Genomic DNA, 15,966 nt, shown 5'->3' with positions numbered 1-15,966 from the left:
GTTATTAGCGGCCGAGTTATGTCTAGAAAAATGTTTTGAGTCATTTAGGAATTATATATCAGAGAGTTTAGGAATTCTTTTTACTTCCTAGTCTCCTCATCGCTCTGGTAAGGCATCCTGACGTAGAGTTTTGACTCTTCTCTTCTCAAATTTCACTAATTTTTTTTAGGATCACGCGGGTATCTTGGAATCGTTCCGATGGTTTTATGATGAGAACATTGTCTTGGTACCTCCTGTCAGGGGTTTAGTGGAAGTGTCCTGGGGAGTTGAGCTCTGAGGTGTTGTCATCATAATTTTATCGTTGCAGATCTGGAATACCTGAGTTTAGTACGCCGACATCAAAATCTCCTTTATGCAGTTCGTTGGTGAGATAACCTCGATGCCACCCAGTACTGGGGCGGGAGTTAGGGAGTATCGCCATAACTTGTATAACGGATGCTTTTCGAAGGTTGAGGTAGATGGTTTCCGAAGGTTTCTTGGTTATGTGTTGAAGGATGGATACAGGTGGATGTAGGATTTGCTAGTTTGGTTGAGATATTATGCTTCCCCTGTATCCCCACCACCTGATTGCATAACCGGAAAGGTTCGGGAGTTTCATAGGTGGGAATTCTAGTAGCTCTAGTTCTTCTTCCACGGATATTGGTTTGAGATTGGGATTTCTTACCGATTATTCGTTCTTGATCCGTACCTTGTTGATTTATTTCTCTACCTTAATTCTACGTGGCTTCTCAATTTATGGATATGTGACCATTTCAAGAGGAATGCATTCGTTCATTTTGTTCGGATGTGAAGACTATATGTTGCAATTTTCATTCTGTTGGATTCAGCTTCAATATTTGTCTATCAATGTGCTGATGGATGTCAACCTCTTTAGGATGGCTCCTCCAACGCGCACGACTCCGAATCCTAATCCGCCACCACCTCCACCTCCTCCGGAGGCATGGCAAGCTGTGATGGCCGCAACCAATGCAAATACACAGTTGATCATGCAAATTCTTCAAGAGCGCAATCAAGGCAATCAAGGGAATGAAGGCAACAACCAGAATCACTTTGCTACACTCAACCAGTTCCTCGCTAACGGGCCAAAGACTTTCAGCAATTGTGTTGAGGCAACCGATGCTGACGATTGGCTTGTGGATCTGTGCAAGCATTTCGGGTGCAGTAACGTCAGGCCTGAGGACTTTGTCAAGTTCGCTTCCTTCCAACTCAAAGATCAAGCTGCAGAATGGTTCCAGCAGTACAAGGATTCCAGAGGTGGACGTGTTATCACTTGGGATGAATTTCATCAAGATTTCCGAGCTCATCATATCCCTCAGAGCGTGGTTGAAAGCAAGCGTGAGGAATTCCGCAACCTGAAGCAAGGCTCTTTGTCTGTCTATGACTACAACAAGTTGTTCCAGAAGCTCGCCCGCTTTGCCAAGCAGGGCGTCCCTGATGAGAAGAGCATGATATATCAGTTCAGGGGTGGTCTCAGAGAAGAAATTCAGCTCGCTCTTGTCCTCTTCGAGCCCTTGAGATACGATGAGTTCTACAACATGGCATTGAAGCAAGAGGCTGCTCAGTTGAGGTGTGATGCTTCTAAGAAGCGAGTCAGAGATGTTACTCCTTCTTCCTCTACTCAAGTGGCCAAGCAGCAGAAGTATTGGCTTCCTCCTCCTCCGTTCCGTCAGCCGTATCAACAGAAGTATTGCGGGGATTTGAATTTTCGAAAGTCGTGCCCGCGGTTATGGGCAGATAGGAATTTGTTAATGTCTGGTTGTAGACAACTTGAACCTTAACTTAATTAAAATGAATCAACTGAGTGTGTTACCGTGATGGCCTCTTCTCGGCGGAGTCCGGGAAGTGGACACGGTGTTGGAGTAATGTTTGCGCAGGTTGTTCTTTAGTTTCTCGCTCATGCCTTGCCTCCTCTTCTCGCTCTCTTTTGCGAACAGGATAGCCACCATACCTACTAGTCGCTTGCTGCAGCTCCATATATATATTTACCTTGCCTTACCTATAAGCTTAAATAGTCTTGATCGCGAGGGTGCGAGATTGCTGAGTCCCTGTGGCTCACAGATTACTATTATACCAGATGCAGGGCCTGATGATTCCGCTCCAGGAGAAGCGTTTGAGCTCAAGTGGGAGTTCGACGAGGACTCTCAACGTTACTATGTTTCCTTTCCTGATGATCAGTAGTGGTGCCCAGTTGGGGGTGATCGGGACCGTGTCGCATGTTGGGTCATCTTTTATTTTGGCGCCATAGTCGGGCCATGAGTGTATGGATGATGTAATGTTATTTGTGTACTTGATTGATGTGGCGAGTGTAAGCCAACTATGTTATTCTCCCCTTTATTATTTATATTACATGGGATGTTGTGAAGATTGCCTAACTTGCGACATATGCCTTCAATGCGATTATGTCTCTAAGTCGTGCCTCGACACGTGGGAGCTATAGTCGCATCGAGGGTGTTACAGCTTGCTGTTGCACCAGAAAGTATGCATCTGAATTTTGCAGGGACTTCCTCAATCCTTCGGCTTCCTGTCGCAACACATCTGATCGATGTCTTTCAACTTGAAGTTGAGACTCAAGAAGCCGAACTGATTCAGGCGGCGAGTTCAAAGAGCTGGTTCCAGCAATAGTGGCCAGTAACTCGAACACTACATCAAGACATGACTTTGGGATTGTATCAGTGTCTTCAATATAGTTTTTATCAGCTTTCTTGGAGACCAAGAGGCATGTCTCACTATCTCGAACCTTATCCGCATTACTTCCTTTACCATTGCATAACGGGGTACTTTTCTCCAATATTTTGTCTGCATTCTAAAAAAGAAACAAGCAGACAGATCACAACTTTACCATATTGTATATGAAACTTATTTTGGTAAACCAGTTTAGTAGTAAGGTGGACATGATAATAACATGAAACAAACATATATCTATGTAGTATGGTCACTGTATGGTCTATATCATTCTAGTTTATTTTGCCAAATCAAGATAGAGATAGTTCAAATCATATCTATTTAAGACAAAGCAGCATAGGCAAAATATAAATGTGGGAAACTACACAGCAATAACAACACTTGTAATGTGCATGGCATGAGAACATAACTGTTTATTCAATTGAAACTAAAATCAACATAGAGCAAGTTACAACAGCAAACACGTTAAAGAAACATGTTTAAAACATACCTGTGATGCCATTGGAGTTTCAATTGCATCCTTCAAATTTGAAATTAGCTGGTATGAGTAAATACAGTGATGCAAGAGCAAAGGGGTATTAACCATAGCTACGGAACCTGACCTGGAAATAATTCTTCTTCTGCTTTAAGCGTTGACTTGGGGTTTGGAGTGGTGGTCCTCGTGCTTTGGGCACTGTAGTTGCCTTACTAACTGCTCGTGTTTGGATGCTCTATGGTGGAGACGGTGTTGTGTCAACTAGAACTAGGTTACTATCTGCTGGGGTTGGAGTTAGAAAGGGTGTAGCTGCTTCTTTGTCCAACTGGTTAGGGGTACAATATGCGTGAGTCTGGGTTATGTGTGGTGGGGCTGGTTCTTGGGTAACTAAAATCGTGGTTCTATCTACATCGACGGGTAGCACGATCTTTTCTGAAGACTGTGTTTTTACTCCCATAGATACTGCCATCACCCCCTCCAATTCAAATGGTTGATAAACAAGAAAAGAAATTAAATGTACATACATTGTAAACATAGAGGTGCAATGGACAATAGCGAAGAAAACAGAGCATGAAATAATTCACATTTATGTTGTTTAACCAAATAGGATAGCATGTCATAATTTCACATATATGATGGCTAATTAAACATAATAGATGACACAATTTCACATATATGATGGCTAACTAAATATGGTAAAATGACATACTTCAAAATATGATGCTATATAAACAGGATGACATGATATAATTATATGATGTGTCTATTAAAGTGGTTGGCATGCCATAATTCACAAACGTGCCGTTGGAAACATGATGGCATGATATAATTCAAAATATGATGACCATGCAAACAGGATGAGATGATATAACTATATTATGTCTTTAGAAAATGGGTTTGACATGCCATAATTCAGATACATGTTGTCTATGTAAACATCATGGCATGATATAATTCAAATATATTATTTATATATTAAGCAAGTGAGCAGAGGGCAATCACATATATGATGTGTCAACTAAGGAGATGGCATTCAATATCGTGTATATGATGTAAAAACTAAGCATTGCAATACAACATATGCATGATATGAGTAATATAACCCTGCCAAGTTTGAGCATACACCTCGCAGGGGAAATAGAAATGGTCATCTGCCTCTGAATCCTCCTCATACGGATGTGAGCGCTCATACGGAGGCGAGCGCTCGTTTGAAACACCGTCAATCACATCAGAGCTGAAAACCATTCGAGGTAGGATTTTGTACAAATAGTCACACGAGCTCGTGCATCCGTATGAAAGACCGTTGTTTGCTCTATTTCCTTTTTGCGCATTTTGGTTAAAGCTTCATACAACCGCTCATGCAGGCGCAAGCCATTGCACGAAACACTATCTCCTGTGTTGAATGTCGTTGGCGATTTTCGACGACGGCTCCATACGACCGCATACAAGTGTGAGCGGTCACATGGAACACCGCTGATAGCTCCGACCGTTGTTTGATGTGTCCTCCTTTATTCATGCGATCGCCTGAACGACCGCAGATGTTCGCATGATACGCCGTCTTTCTCCCCGTTTTCTTTTCTCCTTAGCCTTTTTCTAGTGTCTTCTTTCCTCGATTTTCTCCTACAACACAAAGTCAAAAACAATCTTTTTCGAGAGTTATTCATCAAGTTATTTATGAGAGCAAAATATCAAAGCAAAAAGAAAAAGACAAAATAATGGGTTGCCTCCCATTAAGTGTTGGTATTTAGGTTGCTAAGCTTAACCTCATACCTTAGTATCATTTCAGGTCTCCAGTGGCCTGCGATTCTCTCTACTTACCGCACATACATTTTTAGGTGCGAAAATATATTTCTCTTTCATTTTGGGCTTCTTCGGGAAATACCTCACTATTTATTCATCGCAAATTCTGAAGGTTACTTTCCCTTCTGCACAATCCAATGCTGGACCTGTGGTGTTCAATAATGGCCTACCAAGAGTAGTTGATAATTTTTCATCTTCGGGCATATCAAGGATAAAAAAGTCAGTAGGTATAATATGCCCATTTTTGACAAGGAGGTGTTTTTGCGGCCAACTTTGTGTCTTCCTTAGTGGTGAGAGGGACGTCGAGCGCGGGCGGTCGGCAAGCGCGGAGGCATGTGCGTGAACTGATTGTCAATGTGCGCAAGAGGTAGAGGAAAAGGGTGGTGGGGCAAACTTTTTGGCCAAATCTGACGGCCCACGAGACTCGCATCTGCCCGGATCGGACGCCGATCAATATATGCCTATTGCTATCCTTGCGCGACAGCCAAACAAGTTGGGCTGGAATTGTAAAATGAAATCTGTGAATTCCAACCCAATGGCATGAGCCAAACAAGCAGTTAGCCACGTGTCACATGGTCCAGGTACGACAGTACTCCCTCCGGTCTTTTTTAGTTCGCATATAAGATTTGTCTGAAGTCAAGCCTCGTAAAATTTGACCAACTTTACAGAAAAAAAAATAAACATTCACAATGTGAAATCAATATCAGTAGATGCGCAATAACTTAAATTTTCATATTGCATAACTTTATCATTATAGATGTTGATATTTTTTCATATAAATATGGTCAAACTTTACTAAATTTGACTTCAGATAATTTTTATATGCAAAGTAAAAAAGACCGGAGAGAGTAAGTCCACAAGCCATTGACGCATGGGCCCATCTTGGACGAAACACCCCAAACCGAGAGAGTTCCCGTGCTCTCCCCCCCTCTAATCACTTTCCATTCCAAAATTTTCCGCCTCCCTCCAAACTCCTGATCCGCGCCAATCCCCCAAAATTTCCCCTCCTCGTCCTCCATCCGACGGCAGTGCCCCTCCACGTCACCGATCCACGGCCTAACCCTCCCCACCAATCATGCACCACCTCCTCCTTCTATATAATCACACCACCGCCCCCGCGGGCACACCATCTCCACATTCATCCCTCAACAATCTGTCCGACTCCGGCCATCTCTCCGGCAACCACCGTATCCGCGCGTCCACCCTTCGTAGCGACGAGAAGATGAGTTCTGCCGGCAGCGGGAGGGGCAAGGGCAAGGCGGTGTCCAAGACCGTCTCGCGGTCTTCCAAGGCCGGCCTCCAGTTCCCCGTCGGCCGCATCGCCAGGTACCTCAAGATCGGCAAGTACGCCCAGCGCGTCGGTGCCGGCGCCCCTGTCTACCTCTCCGCCGTCCTCGAGTACCTCGCCGCTGAGGTAACCGCATCAACCCTCTCCGCGTTTCGTTACCCATAGGCATTCTCCTCTTCTGTCCCCTCACGGGTATTCGATTCTTGGTTTTCTTCTCTTCAGGTCCTGGAGCTCGCCGGCAATGCTGCGCGCGACAACAAGAAGACCCGGATCGTGCCGCGCCACATCCAGCTGGCGGTCCGCAACGATGAGGAGCTGAGCCGGCTTCTGGGCGCGGTCACCATCGCCGCCGGTGGTGTGCTGCCCAACATCCACACCACGCTGCTCCCCAAGAAGGTCGGCAAGGGCAAGGGCGACATCGGCTCCGCGTCCCAGGAGTTCTAGAACCTCGCAGATCAAACTAGAACTAATCTAACAACGTTCTGGGTCAATCTGGTTCTTGTTATTATTCATCGTGATATGTCAACGTGAAAACATCTTATTGATGTCTATGATGCGGAATGAATGGTGAAAACATGTTTTTACAGTTTGAGTCTGAATGCTGTTCCAGAGAGTATTTTCTGGCAGTACAATGTACTCCCTCTGTTCCAAATTATTCGTTGTGGTTTTAGTAATTTGAACTAAAACCACAACGAGTAATTTGGAACGGAGGGAGTAGCAGTCAAGCGTAGAATCTTGCAGACTAACAAGGATAAAAGAAACAGTAAGATGTTACCAATCATTTTAGCAATATAGTGAGCACATCATCCTGTTCGTCCCATGATACCATTTTCAAAGTGGAAGTTGTTTCAACTAGCACATTGAATTCATAATTGCAAGGTAGCTATGTACTGTTTTTCTACCATGACGATGCTTTAGGTTGTTGGATTAGTTCTGGGCGAATGTTTTGTTTGGTGTATCGACGATGAATCCGATTGGAATGGAATACTAGCAATCTAGTTCTCGTTATTACTCCCTGTGATTTGTCAATGTGAAAAAGTCTTGTTAATCTGCATGAAACGGAGGTGCTAGTTCTGTTTAGTCTGATTAATGAATGGCGCTGGACTGTTGTGATCCTGTGGATTACTTTCTGGCCCGTGGGCGTTCTTCTGTTAAGCGAATGCCCAAGTTTGTTCTTGTTGGCAAATGTGATTGTTCAATTCAGCTATTTGGTGCTTACCCCAACAGCAATTCATGATGATGTGTGAGTGCCCTTTTGTAGATTGAATATAAGGCTTAGAATCCTTTTTAGCACTGAAACACCTGCATATCTTCAGTCATGGCAAGATTCGGAAGTGCGACGGTACTATTTCTTTCAAGCAAGTTTGTAAGCTTCTTCCCCTCCACACACACAAAAAAAAAAAGGCCTGCAAAACTTCCTGAATGTTTCATGAGAATATGATTGTAAGTTCAATTTGCACCATTCTCAGCATAAATTGTTCAGTAATCCTCCTCAGTGGTTCGAGGCTCCAGGATGCCAACACAACCCAGACCAGAAATCCTCTACAATGTACTCCCTTCGTTCCACAATACATGCCTTTCTTTTGTTAAAATATAGATATATCTAGACATGTTTTAGTATATAGGTACATCCATTTTTGGACAAATAAAAGTCAAGTATTTTGGAACGGAGGGGGTAGCAGTTATGCATAGAATAATTTTAGCAATATAGAGCACAGAACAAACAAGCTGTACACTGTTACCCATCTGACCAATCATTTTTAGCAATATAGCAAGCACAGAATAATTTTCATCTCAAGATATAGTCTTTGTTTATTCTGAGTACAGAGGAGGGAGCCGGTTGAATCAAGTGCAGTGCGTAAATTATCACGAAAACCCTAACCCTTAAGACAAAGCGTAGTTCTGTGCCTCTGTATTCTAGTATTACACTAATGTCTATTACGACCCTGTTTTCTTCGCTTGAATTATCTTTCTCTTGACAGGAACTTAAATTATCTTCTAACCTATATGAATGACCAACACTCAAGCAATACACCCAAAGCTTTTACCTCAACGTATCCCAGGAAGATGCCGTACAACTTGGTGCTATGTAACACTTCAAAGAGAGACAATTCCTTGTGCTTTTGTCAACTTTGAAGTGACGTTGAGATCCCTTTTGGTCCTCTTCATAGTGTTTTCACGTGGTTCAGAAAAGGCCCTTTGCATTTCTCTACATACATGAGCAAAAACAGGACAACGAAACCAGTAGTTGTTACAATGGGAAACATATTATCAATATATCATCACCACCATACAACCATATATTCTGTGGAAACTGGAAAGCAACCCTTGTGTCCTAGTGCTATCAGACAGGACGCACGAATATTTGCTCATGATGCAAAGGTAGTGCCAATGCAAAAAGTAGCAAATTAAAAATGAGAGAATACAACTCTCAGTTTAGTTATCACCAAGCACTGGAAGAAGTCTAACACATCCCAGTACTGGCCAAGTAACAACTATAACATCCTACCAGCTCAAGGTCCATTTTGCAAGCCGATATGAGAAAACAACACCAACAGGAAATCCCCATATACCCATAATGCTTGCCCTGACAGCAAAACACCCAGCAATCATCATGGTACAGAACTTCAAAGACGAAACACATGAACATCAACAGCAACAAGAACAAACATATTGCCAGAATGCAAGCAAAAAATTGATTTCATTCCATAGTACCAGCCGATTCATCATATGTGATGCAGCTAAGATAGCAACCTGACCATTTCGAGTGGCATACTAGCATGCAAATAGAGGATCAACATAGAAAAAAGAAAAAGAAAAGTGCACTCCTTCAATGGCCCCTGGCAGCATAGATCAGGGAGATTGCGGCCACCATGGTGGTGGTGGCGGCATACACCCACACCCAGATACCACCCTTGTTCTTCTTCTGCGCTTCAGTCACTGCGAGCTGCAGCTCCTCAGCCTCACTGGTAAGGGCTTCGATCTTCCCATTCTTTTCCTTCAATGCAATCCTCAACTCTCCAATCTCGCCGTCCATTTTACCATTGCAGTTCTCCAGTGCCTTGATTTTAGACATCAGCTTCCCTGCTTCAGCCTTCTCAGCATCCAGTGCTTTCTGAACTGAATTCTTCTCGCTCTGCAGGCGTGAATGCTTGGTATCAAGTTCATCACATGATGTTTGGAGCTGTGACATGGAAACATGGAGCTCCTCCAACTCAGCCCTCAACTTAACGGTCTGAGCATCCTTCTCACGTGTCACCCCCTCGGCCGCCTCCTTGTCAGCCTGGATTTCCTCCACCTTCCTCTTGAGGCTCTCCAATTCCTTCATGATTTCAGTCTTCTCAGCATCAAATGCCTTGGAAGCAACCTCCTTTGCCTTCACCAACACACCCAATTCCATCCTGAGCCTCTCAACCTCTTCTGCAGACATGCTGTGTTTCCTCTCTGCTTCAGCAACCTCTGATTGGAGCTTATCACTTTTGCCCTTCAACAAATCAAGCTCCCTCTTCTTTGCCATTACTTCAGCCTCTAACCCCCCTGTCTTAGTCACAGACAATGCGAGCTCTGTTTCCAAAGAGGCCACCCTTGCATCCATCTCCGCCTTCTTGGATCCCAGCACCTTCAGTTCCTCCACCTTCACCTTCAACTTCCCCTCCATTTCCACCCGGAACGCCTCAGATTCTTTCTTGAATTCCTGGAAGCTTCTCTCCACCTCTGCCTTCTGGCAGGAGACCACCCGAACCGCCTCCTTTGTCTCCCCCAATTGCTTTATGAGTTCGCCATTCTGACTCAATAGCTCGGAATTGTTGCCCTCCAACTCGGCCATCATGGCCGACAGGCTCGCGACCTTGTTGGATATGGACGCCACCTCCGCCTCCTTGACCTGGAGAAGTTTCAGGAACCGTGCTTTCTCCCCAGCGACCGCCTCAAGGCGCGCGGTGGCATCGTCCTTGGCGCCCGCCTCAAGCGCGGCCTTCGATTCCGCGAGCCGGAGGGAGTCCTGGACGGCGGCGAGGCGTGCGCGGAGCGCGGATGCCTCGTCGGCCGCGGCGCGGAGGGGCGCGGCGAGGGCGGCTTGCGCGACTGCGCGCTCGGCAGCGTCGAGCGCGTCGCCATCGGCGGAGATCTCCTCGAGGCGCGCCGTGAGCGCCGCCACCTGGCCGCGCCGCTCGACCGCCTCCTTGAGGAGCATGGAGTTGAGCGTCTTGAGCTGCTCCGCCTTCCGGTCCCGTACCGGCGATGGGTCCCGCTTCTCCTCCATCCCCGGCGCCAGCACCGGGGCAGCGTGGTTGCCGTTGCCGTTGGCCGCGGCGGCGTGGCTGCCGTTGCCACTGCTGTTGGCAGCGGCGGCGGAGTCGTTGCCGTTGCCGTTGGCGGCGGCGGCGGCGGCGGAGGAGGACTTTTTCTTGGCCATGTCTATCCTAGGGTTCGCGTGTGGCTGAAATGAGACGGTTCCCGGTGCGGATTTATGCAGCGGGAGCGTCTCGCTGACCCGTGGGTCCACCATTTGCTGGCCCACATGCCTGCGAGAGAAGTAATGGTGGGTCCGTGGGTGAGAGATGCTGCGAGACGACCGTTGGGTGGGCGAGAGGGTTTGAAATGGAGACGAACGGACGGCCTAGATGAGCCGTATCCCGTAGGCTTATCGCGTGCTGCGGCGCATTGAATCGCAGGCCAGAAAAATACGTTTGTGACGCAGAGCGAAGGAGTGGCCCGTGCGAGCGAATCCCGGGACATCATTTTTGTAAAACGAAATTGCTTCCCTAGAGCAACTCCAGCGCTCCGGTTCAACGAAGATTCGGTCTGTTTTTTATCTGTTTGAGTCAGTTTGACAGACATATATGATCGCTTTTGTGTTTGGGTCGTTGCTTACACTCAACGCTGGTCTGACTCATTTTTAAGGTCGCGCAAAAAACCCATTACCATAAACATTTTGAAAAATAAAAAAATTAATTAAACATTAATGCCGGTCACAAAGACCGGCGAGAGTCCATGAGTCCATTTTTTTTACATTAACTAAAACATTAAATAAAAGTAAGAACTACAAGGAGGCGCGTTGTCCTAGGCATCCTCGTCGTCGTGGTCGGGGCCAGTGAGGTCGATGAGCGTCGACGCCGGGCCAGTCCAAGAGAACGCCGTCGACCAGGCTCTAGCGACATCGTCCGCCGCGGGCTGTATGGTCGTTGGCTAGGCTGGTCCACCGTAGGCAAGAAGGTCCTCCTTCGCGTCGCGCTCCAGCTGCTCGAGGTACTCGCCCTTGCGGCGCTCCTCGGCCAGCCTTTACTGCCGCCATTGATTGAGGTAGGTCCACTCCTGCGCTGGCGTCGTCCCCAACTAGACAGGTGGTGCGCTGACCCATTCACGCACCACCCTGGTTCATGAGTAGCGCTCGATGGGGGTCGGCGCCGGCTCGACCTTGACGGTGGACGGCGGTCTCAACAACGACATGACGCAGTCGCCGGCCGCGGAGAGCGCCATGGCCTTCGCCATGCATGCCTGGTACGCCTCCTTCTCCTCCTCCTCCTTGCGCCGCTCCTCCTTCTCGCTTTCACGGAGGATTGCCACCAGCGCCGCCTGGTAGACGGCCTCCGCCTTCAGGTCCTCGTCGTGTGCGATGAGGGCCGGCGGCGGGGAGCCATGCCGCACGTCGTGAACGCCGCTCCTCCTGGCCTCCTCATGCTGGAACACGAACCACTGCTCCCAAGCGGGAGAGTCGAATGCGTAGGCGGGGTCGCGGCGCTGCCCCGGCGTCAACAACTGCCGTCGGCGCCGCCTCGGCGTCAACAACTGCCGTCGGTGCCGCACCTCCTCTGTGTGCGCTCTTGCTGACCGCGGCGCCGCTGACACTGGGATCCTCTCTGGATCCAAATGCCAGTCGTGTGGCAACGTCATGTCGGGATATGGGAGGGGGACGTGGTGCTCCCAGTGCCACTTTGCCTGGTGCACTGGGACGCTGATGCGCTGCCGAGGCCGGCGGGAAGACGCTGGCGGAGGCGGGGAGAGCGCACGGGAAGGGCCTGCGGGGGCCTTGCCCTTGCCGGAGAAGAAGCCCATGGCGGTGGCTAGGGTTTATCGCCGATAGGGAAGCACAGTGGGTGGCGAGATGGGGACGAGGGCGTTTGGAAGCGGATGAGGACGGCCCCCCAACGCACGCTCGGATTAAAAAAGGCCGACCGCCATCGCTGATGCGTGGGCCCACGGTGGGCGATCATCATTAATAAAGATGACCGCGGTAGTTGGGCAGCCGCCAGGTGGGGACGCGACGGGCATCAAGAGGACCCACGGCGCGTCCGCTTCGCGTCCGCACCGACGCATTCCCGCCGCAAATTTGGGCCGCAAATGGGTCCGGGCAGACGCGTTTCGGGAATGGGTCGACGCGTTGGGCCAACACTTTTGTCCACGGTGACCAAAACGGACGGCGGCAGACGAAATGGGTACCTGCATTGGAGTTGTTATAAGAGCATCTCCAACAGACGCGCGGTAGCGCAGCGCGCTAAAAAAATTGCAGTGCTGAAATAGTGTTTTAGTGCGTGCGGGAGGGTGGTTGCTTTTCCAGGCGCTGCAAAATTTAGCGCACAACTGTAGCGCTTCATCAGGCACGATAAATCTGGAGCGCGCCCAGCCGACGCTTGGAGCTGGAGCTGGCGCACAAACTACCCAGTGTGCTGGAGCTGGCGCACAAAATACCAAGCGCGCGCTGCAGTTTTCCCCAGCGCGCTGAATCTTGTTTACCGCGCGCGGGATTATAGCGCGGCTGCTGAAGCGCTATTTTTGGTCGCACGTGCTATATAGCCGTTTTATCTAGTGCGCGTCTTATTTAGTGCATCTGTTGGAGATGCTCTAGGCATTTTGATAGAATTATTAGGGAGTCTGATTTTTTTTCTTGAGGCCATTGAGACTATGAATTTTTGGATAAAAGATGGATTTCATTCGCTCAAAATGAAGCATCAAGAGGATACAAACATAATGAGCACACATCTGCCCTCTGCATAGCTAAGATTGACACAAACAATATTAACACACGCAAAAACACACGCTTGCAAATAGCAAAGTCATACAAGACCAAAGCTATGCACAGGCGAGAAAGAAAAAGAAGCGATCAATTACATGATTGTCAAACTAAACAATGACCATAACCGCACCAACCATCTTATGACACCACATGGACTACTAGGCTCTTTAACAACAATGCCTTCAGGAGAATTGGCGCCCTATAGTCAAAAAAGGAAGCGACGCCCAAACGTCATCGTCACCGGATCCAACCATCCAAGGCTAGAATCTAGATTTTCACTCTGAAGAATCAATCCGAGCTTACCCAAGCAATGCCTTCAACAAGGTAATGATGTAAAAACATCACCATTGCCAGGTATATCCAACTTGAGCAATACCTAGGTTTTCACCCCAGAGCTCAAAACCGGGTGCTCGAGTAGCACCACCATCGATATCCTTTATGTGTTGTTGCCACCTCTTTTGCATGATCCCAGCAGCTACACGCGATTTGTATCTGTCTCCGCTTGATACATCTCCAACGTATTTATAATTTTTTATTGTTCCATGCTATTATATTATCTGTTTTGGATGTTTTATATGCATTTATATGTTATTTTATATTATTTTTGGGACTAACCTAGTAACCTAGAGCCCAGTGTCAGTTCCTGTTTTTCCCCTGTTTTGGAATTTCGCAGAAAAGGAATACCAAACGGAATGAAACCTTCGTGATGATTTTTCTGAAGGAAATATGCCCTAGAGGCAATAATAATGTTATTATTTTATTTCCTTATATCATGATAAATGTTTATTATTCATGCTAGAATTGTATTATCCAGAAACATAATACTTGTGTGAATACATAGACAAACTAAACGTCACTAGTATGCCTCTACTTGACTAGCTCGTTAATCAAAGATGGTTATGTTTCCTAACCATAGACATGTGTTGTCATTTGATCAACGGGATCACATTATTAGAAGAATGATGTGATTGACATGACCCATTCCATTAGCTTAGCACCCGATCGTTTAGTATGTTGCTATTGCTTTCTTCATGACTTATACATGTTCCTATGACTATGAGATTATGCAACTCCCGTTTGCCGGAGGAACACTTTGTGTGCTACCAAACGTCACAACGTAACTGGGTGATTATAAAGGAGCTCTACAGGTGTCTCCAAAGGTAAATGTTGGGTTGGCGTATTTCGAGATTAGGATTTGTCATTCCGATTGTCGGAGAGGTATCTCTGGGCCCTCTCGGTAATGCACATCACATAAGCCTTGCAAGCATTGCAACTAATGAGTTGGTTGCGAGATGATGTATTATGAAACGAGTAAAGAGACTTGCCGCTAACGAGATTGAACTAGGTATTGAGATACCGACGATTGAATCTCGGGCAAGTAACATACCGATGACAAAGGGAACAACGTATGTTGTTATGCGTCTGACCGATAAAGATCTTCGTAGAATATGTGGAAGTCAATATGAGCATCCAGGTTCCGCTATTGGTTATTGACCGGAGACATGTCTCGGTCATGTCTACATTGTTCTCGAACCTGTAGGGTCCGCACGCTTAAGGTTTTGATGACAGTTATATTATGAGTTTATGAGTTTTGATGTACCGAAGTTAGTTCGGAGTCCCGGATGTGATCATGGACATAACGAGGAGTCTCGAAATGGTCGAGACATAAAGATTGATATATTGGACGGCTACATTCGGACACCGAAAGTGTTTCGGGTGATTTCGGAGAAAACCGGAGAGCCGGAGGGTTACTGGAACCCTACCGGGAGAAGTAATGGGCCATATGGGCCTTAGTGGAGAGAGAGAGGGGCAGCAAGGGTGGGACGCGCGCCTCCTCCCCCCTGGTCCAAATTGGACTAGGAGAGGGGGGGGCCCTTTCCTTCTCCTTCCCCACTTCCTTCCCCCTCCTAGTAGGAGTCCTACTCCTACTAGGAGGAGGACTCCTCCTGGCGCGCCAATAGGGGCCGGCCGGCCTCCTCCCCTTGCTCCTTTATATACGGGGGCAGGGGGCACCCCTAGACACACAAGTTGATCCACGTGATCGTTTTCTTAGCCGTGTGCGGTGCCCCCTTCCACCATAATCCTTGATAATATTGTAGCGGTGCTTAGGCGAAGCCCTGCGACGGTAGAACATCAAGATCGTCACCACACCGTCGTGCTAACGGAACTCTTCCCCGACGCTTTGCTAGATCGGAGTTCGGGGATCGTCATCGAGCTGAACGTGTGCTAAAACTCGGAGGTGCCGTAGTTTCGGTGCTTGATCGGTCGGGCCGTGAAGATGTACGACTACATCAACCACGTTGTGCTAACGCTTCCGCTGTCGGTCTACAAGGGTACATAGATCACACTCTCCCCTCGTTGCTATGCATCACCATGATCTTGCGTGTGCGTAGGAAAATTTTGAAATTACTACGTTTCCCAACAGTGGTATCAGAGCCTAGGTTTTATGTGTTGATGTTATATGCACGAGTAGAACACAAGTGAATTATGGACGATATAAGTCATACTGCTTACCAGCATGTCATACTTTGGTTCGGCGGTATTATTGGACGAAGCGGCCCGGACCGACATTACGCGTACGCTTACGCAAGACCGGTTCTCCTGACGTGCTTTGCACAAAGGTGGCTAGCGGGTGTCAGTTTCTCCAACTTTAGTTGAACCGAGTGTGGCTACGCCCGGTCCTTGCGAAGGTTAAAACAACACCAACTT

At 47.4% G+C, this 15,966-nt stretch overlaps 2 protein-coding genes across 2 annotated transcripts; one reads left to right on the top strand and one right to left on the bottom strand.

Annotated features, from left to right (window-relative positions):
* The first annotated feature begins 6,017 nt into the window (after window positions 1-6,017).
* On the top strand, window positions 6,018-6,837 carry LOC119300329 (probable histone H2AXb). Its single transcript, XM_037577328.1, has 2 exons — window positions 6,018-6,371; window positions 6,468-6,837. Exons 1-2 carry the CDS (start codon window positions 6,033-6,035, stop codon window positions 6,687-6,689), a joined length of 561 nt encoding a protein of 186 aa, XP_037433225.1. The 5' UTR covers window positions 6,018-6,032; the 3' UTR covers window positions 6,690-6,837.
* Window positions 6,838-8,894: 2,057 nt separating this feature from the next.
* LOC119300328 (myosin-7B-like) lies at window positions 8,895-10,674 on the bottom strand. The gene has a single exon (XM_037577327.1). It carries the CDS (start codon window positions 10,657-10,659, stop codon window positions 9,076-9,078), a length of 1,584 nt encoding a protein of 527 aa, XP_037433224.1. The 5' UTR covers window positions 10,660-10,674; the 3' UTR covers window positions 8,895-9,075.
* Between the last annotated feature and the right edge of the window lie 5,292 nt (window positions 10,675-15,966).

This window comes from Triticum dicoccoides, chromosome 5A, assembly GCF_002162155.2.
Source record: "Triticum dicoccoides isolate Atlit2015 ecotype Zavitan chromosome 5A, WEW_v2.0, whole genome shotgun sequence".
NCBI classification, from domain to species: Eukaryota; Viridiplantae; Streptophyta; class Magnoliopsida; order Poales; family Poaceae; genus Triticum; species Triticum dicoccoides.
The sequence above is the reverse complement of the archived record's forward strand: the minus strand, read 5'-3'. Positions and strand labels throughout refer to the sequence as shown.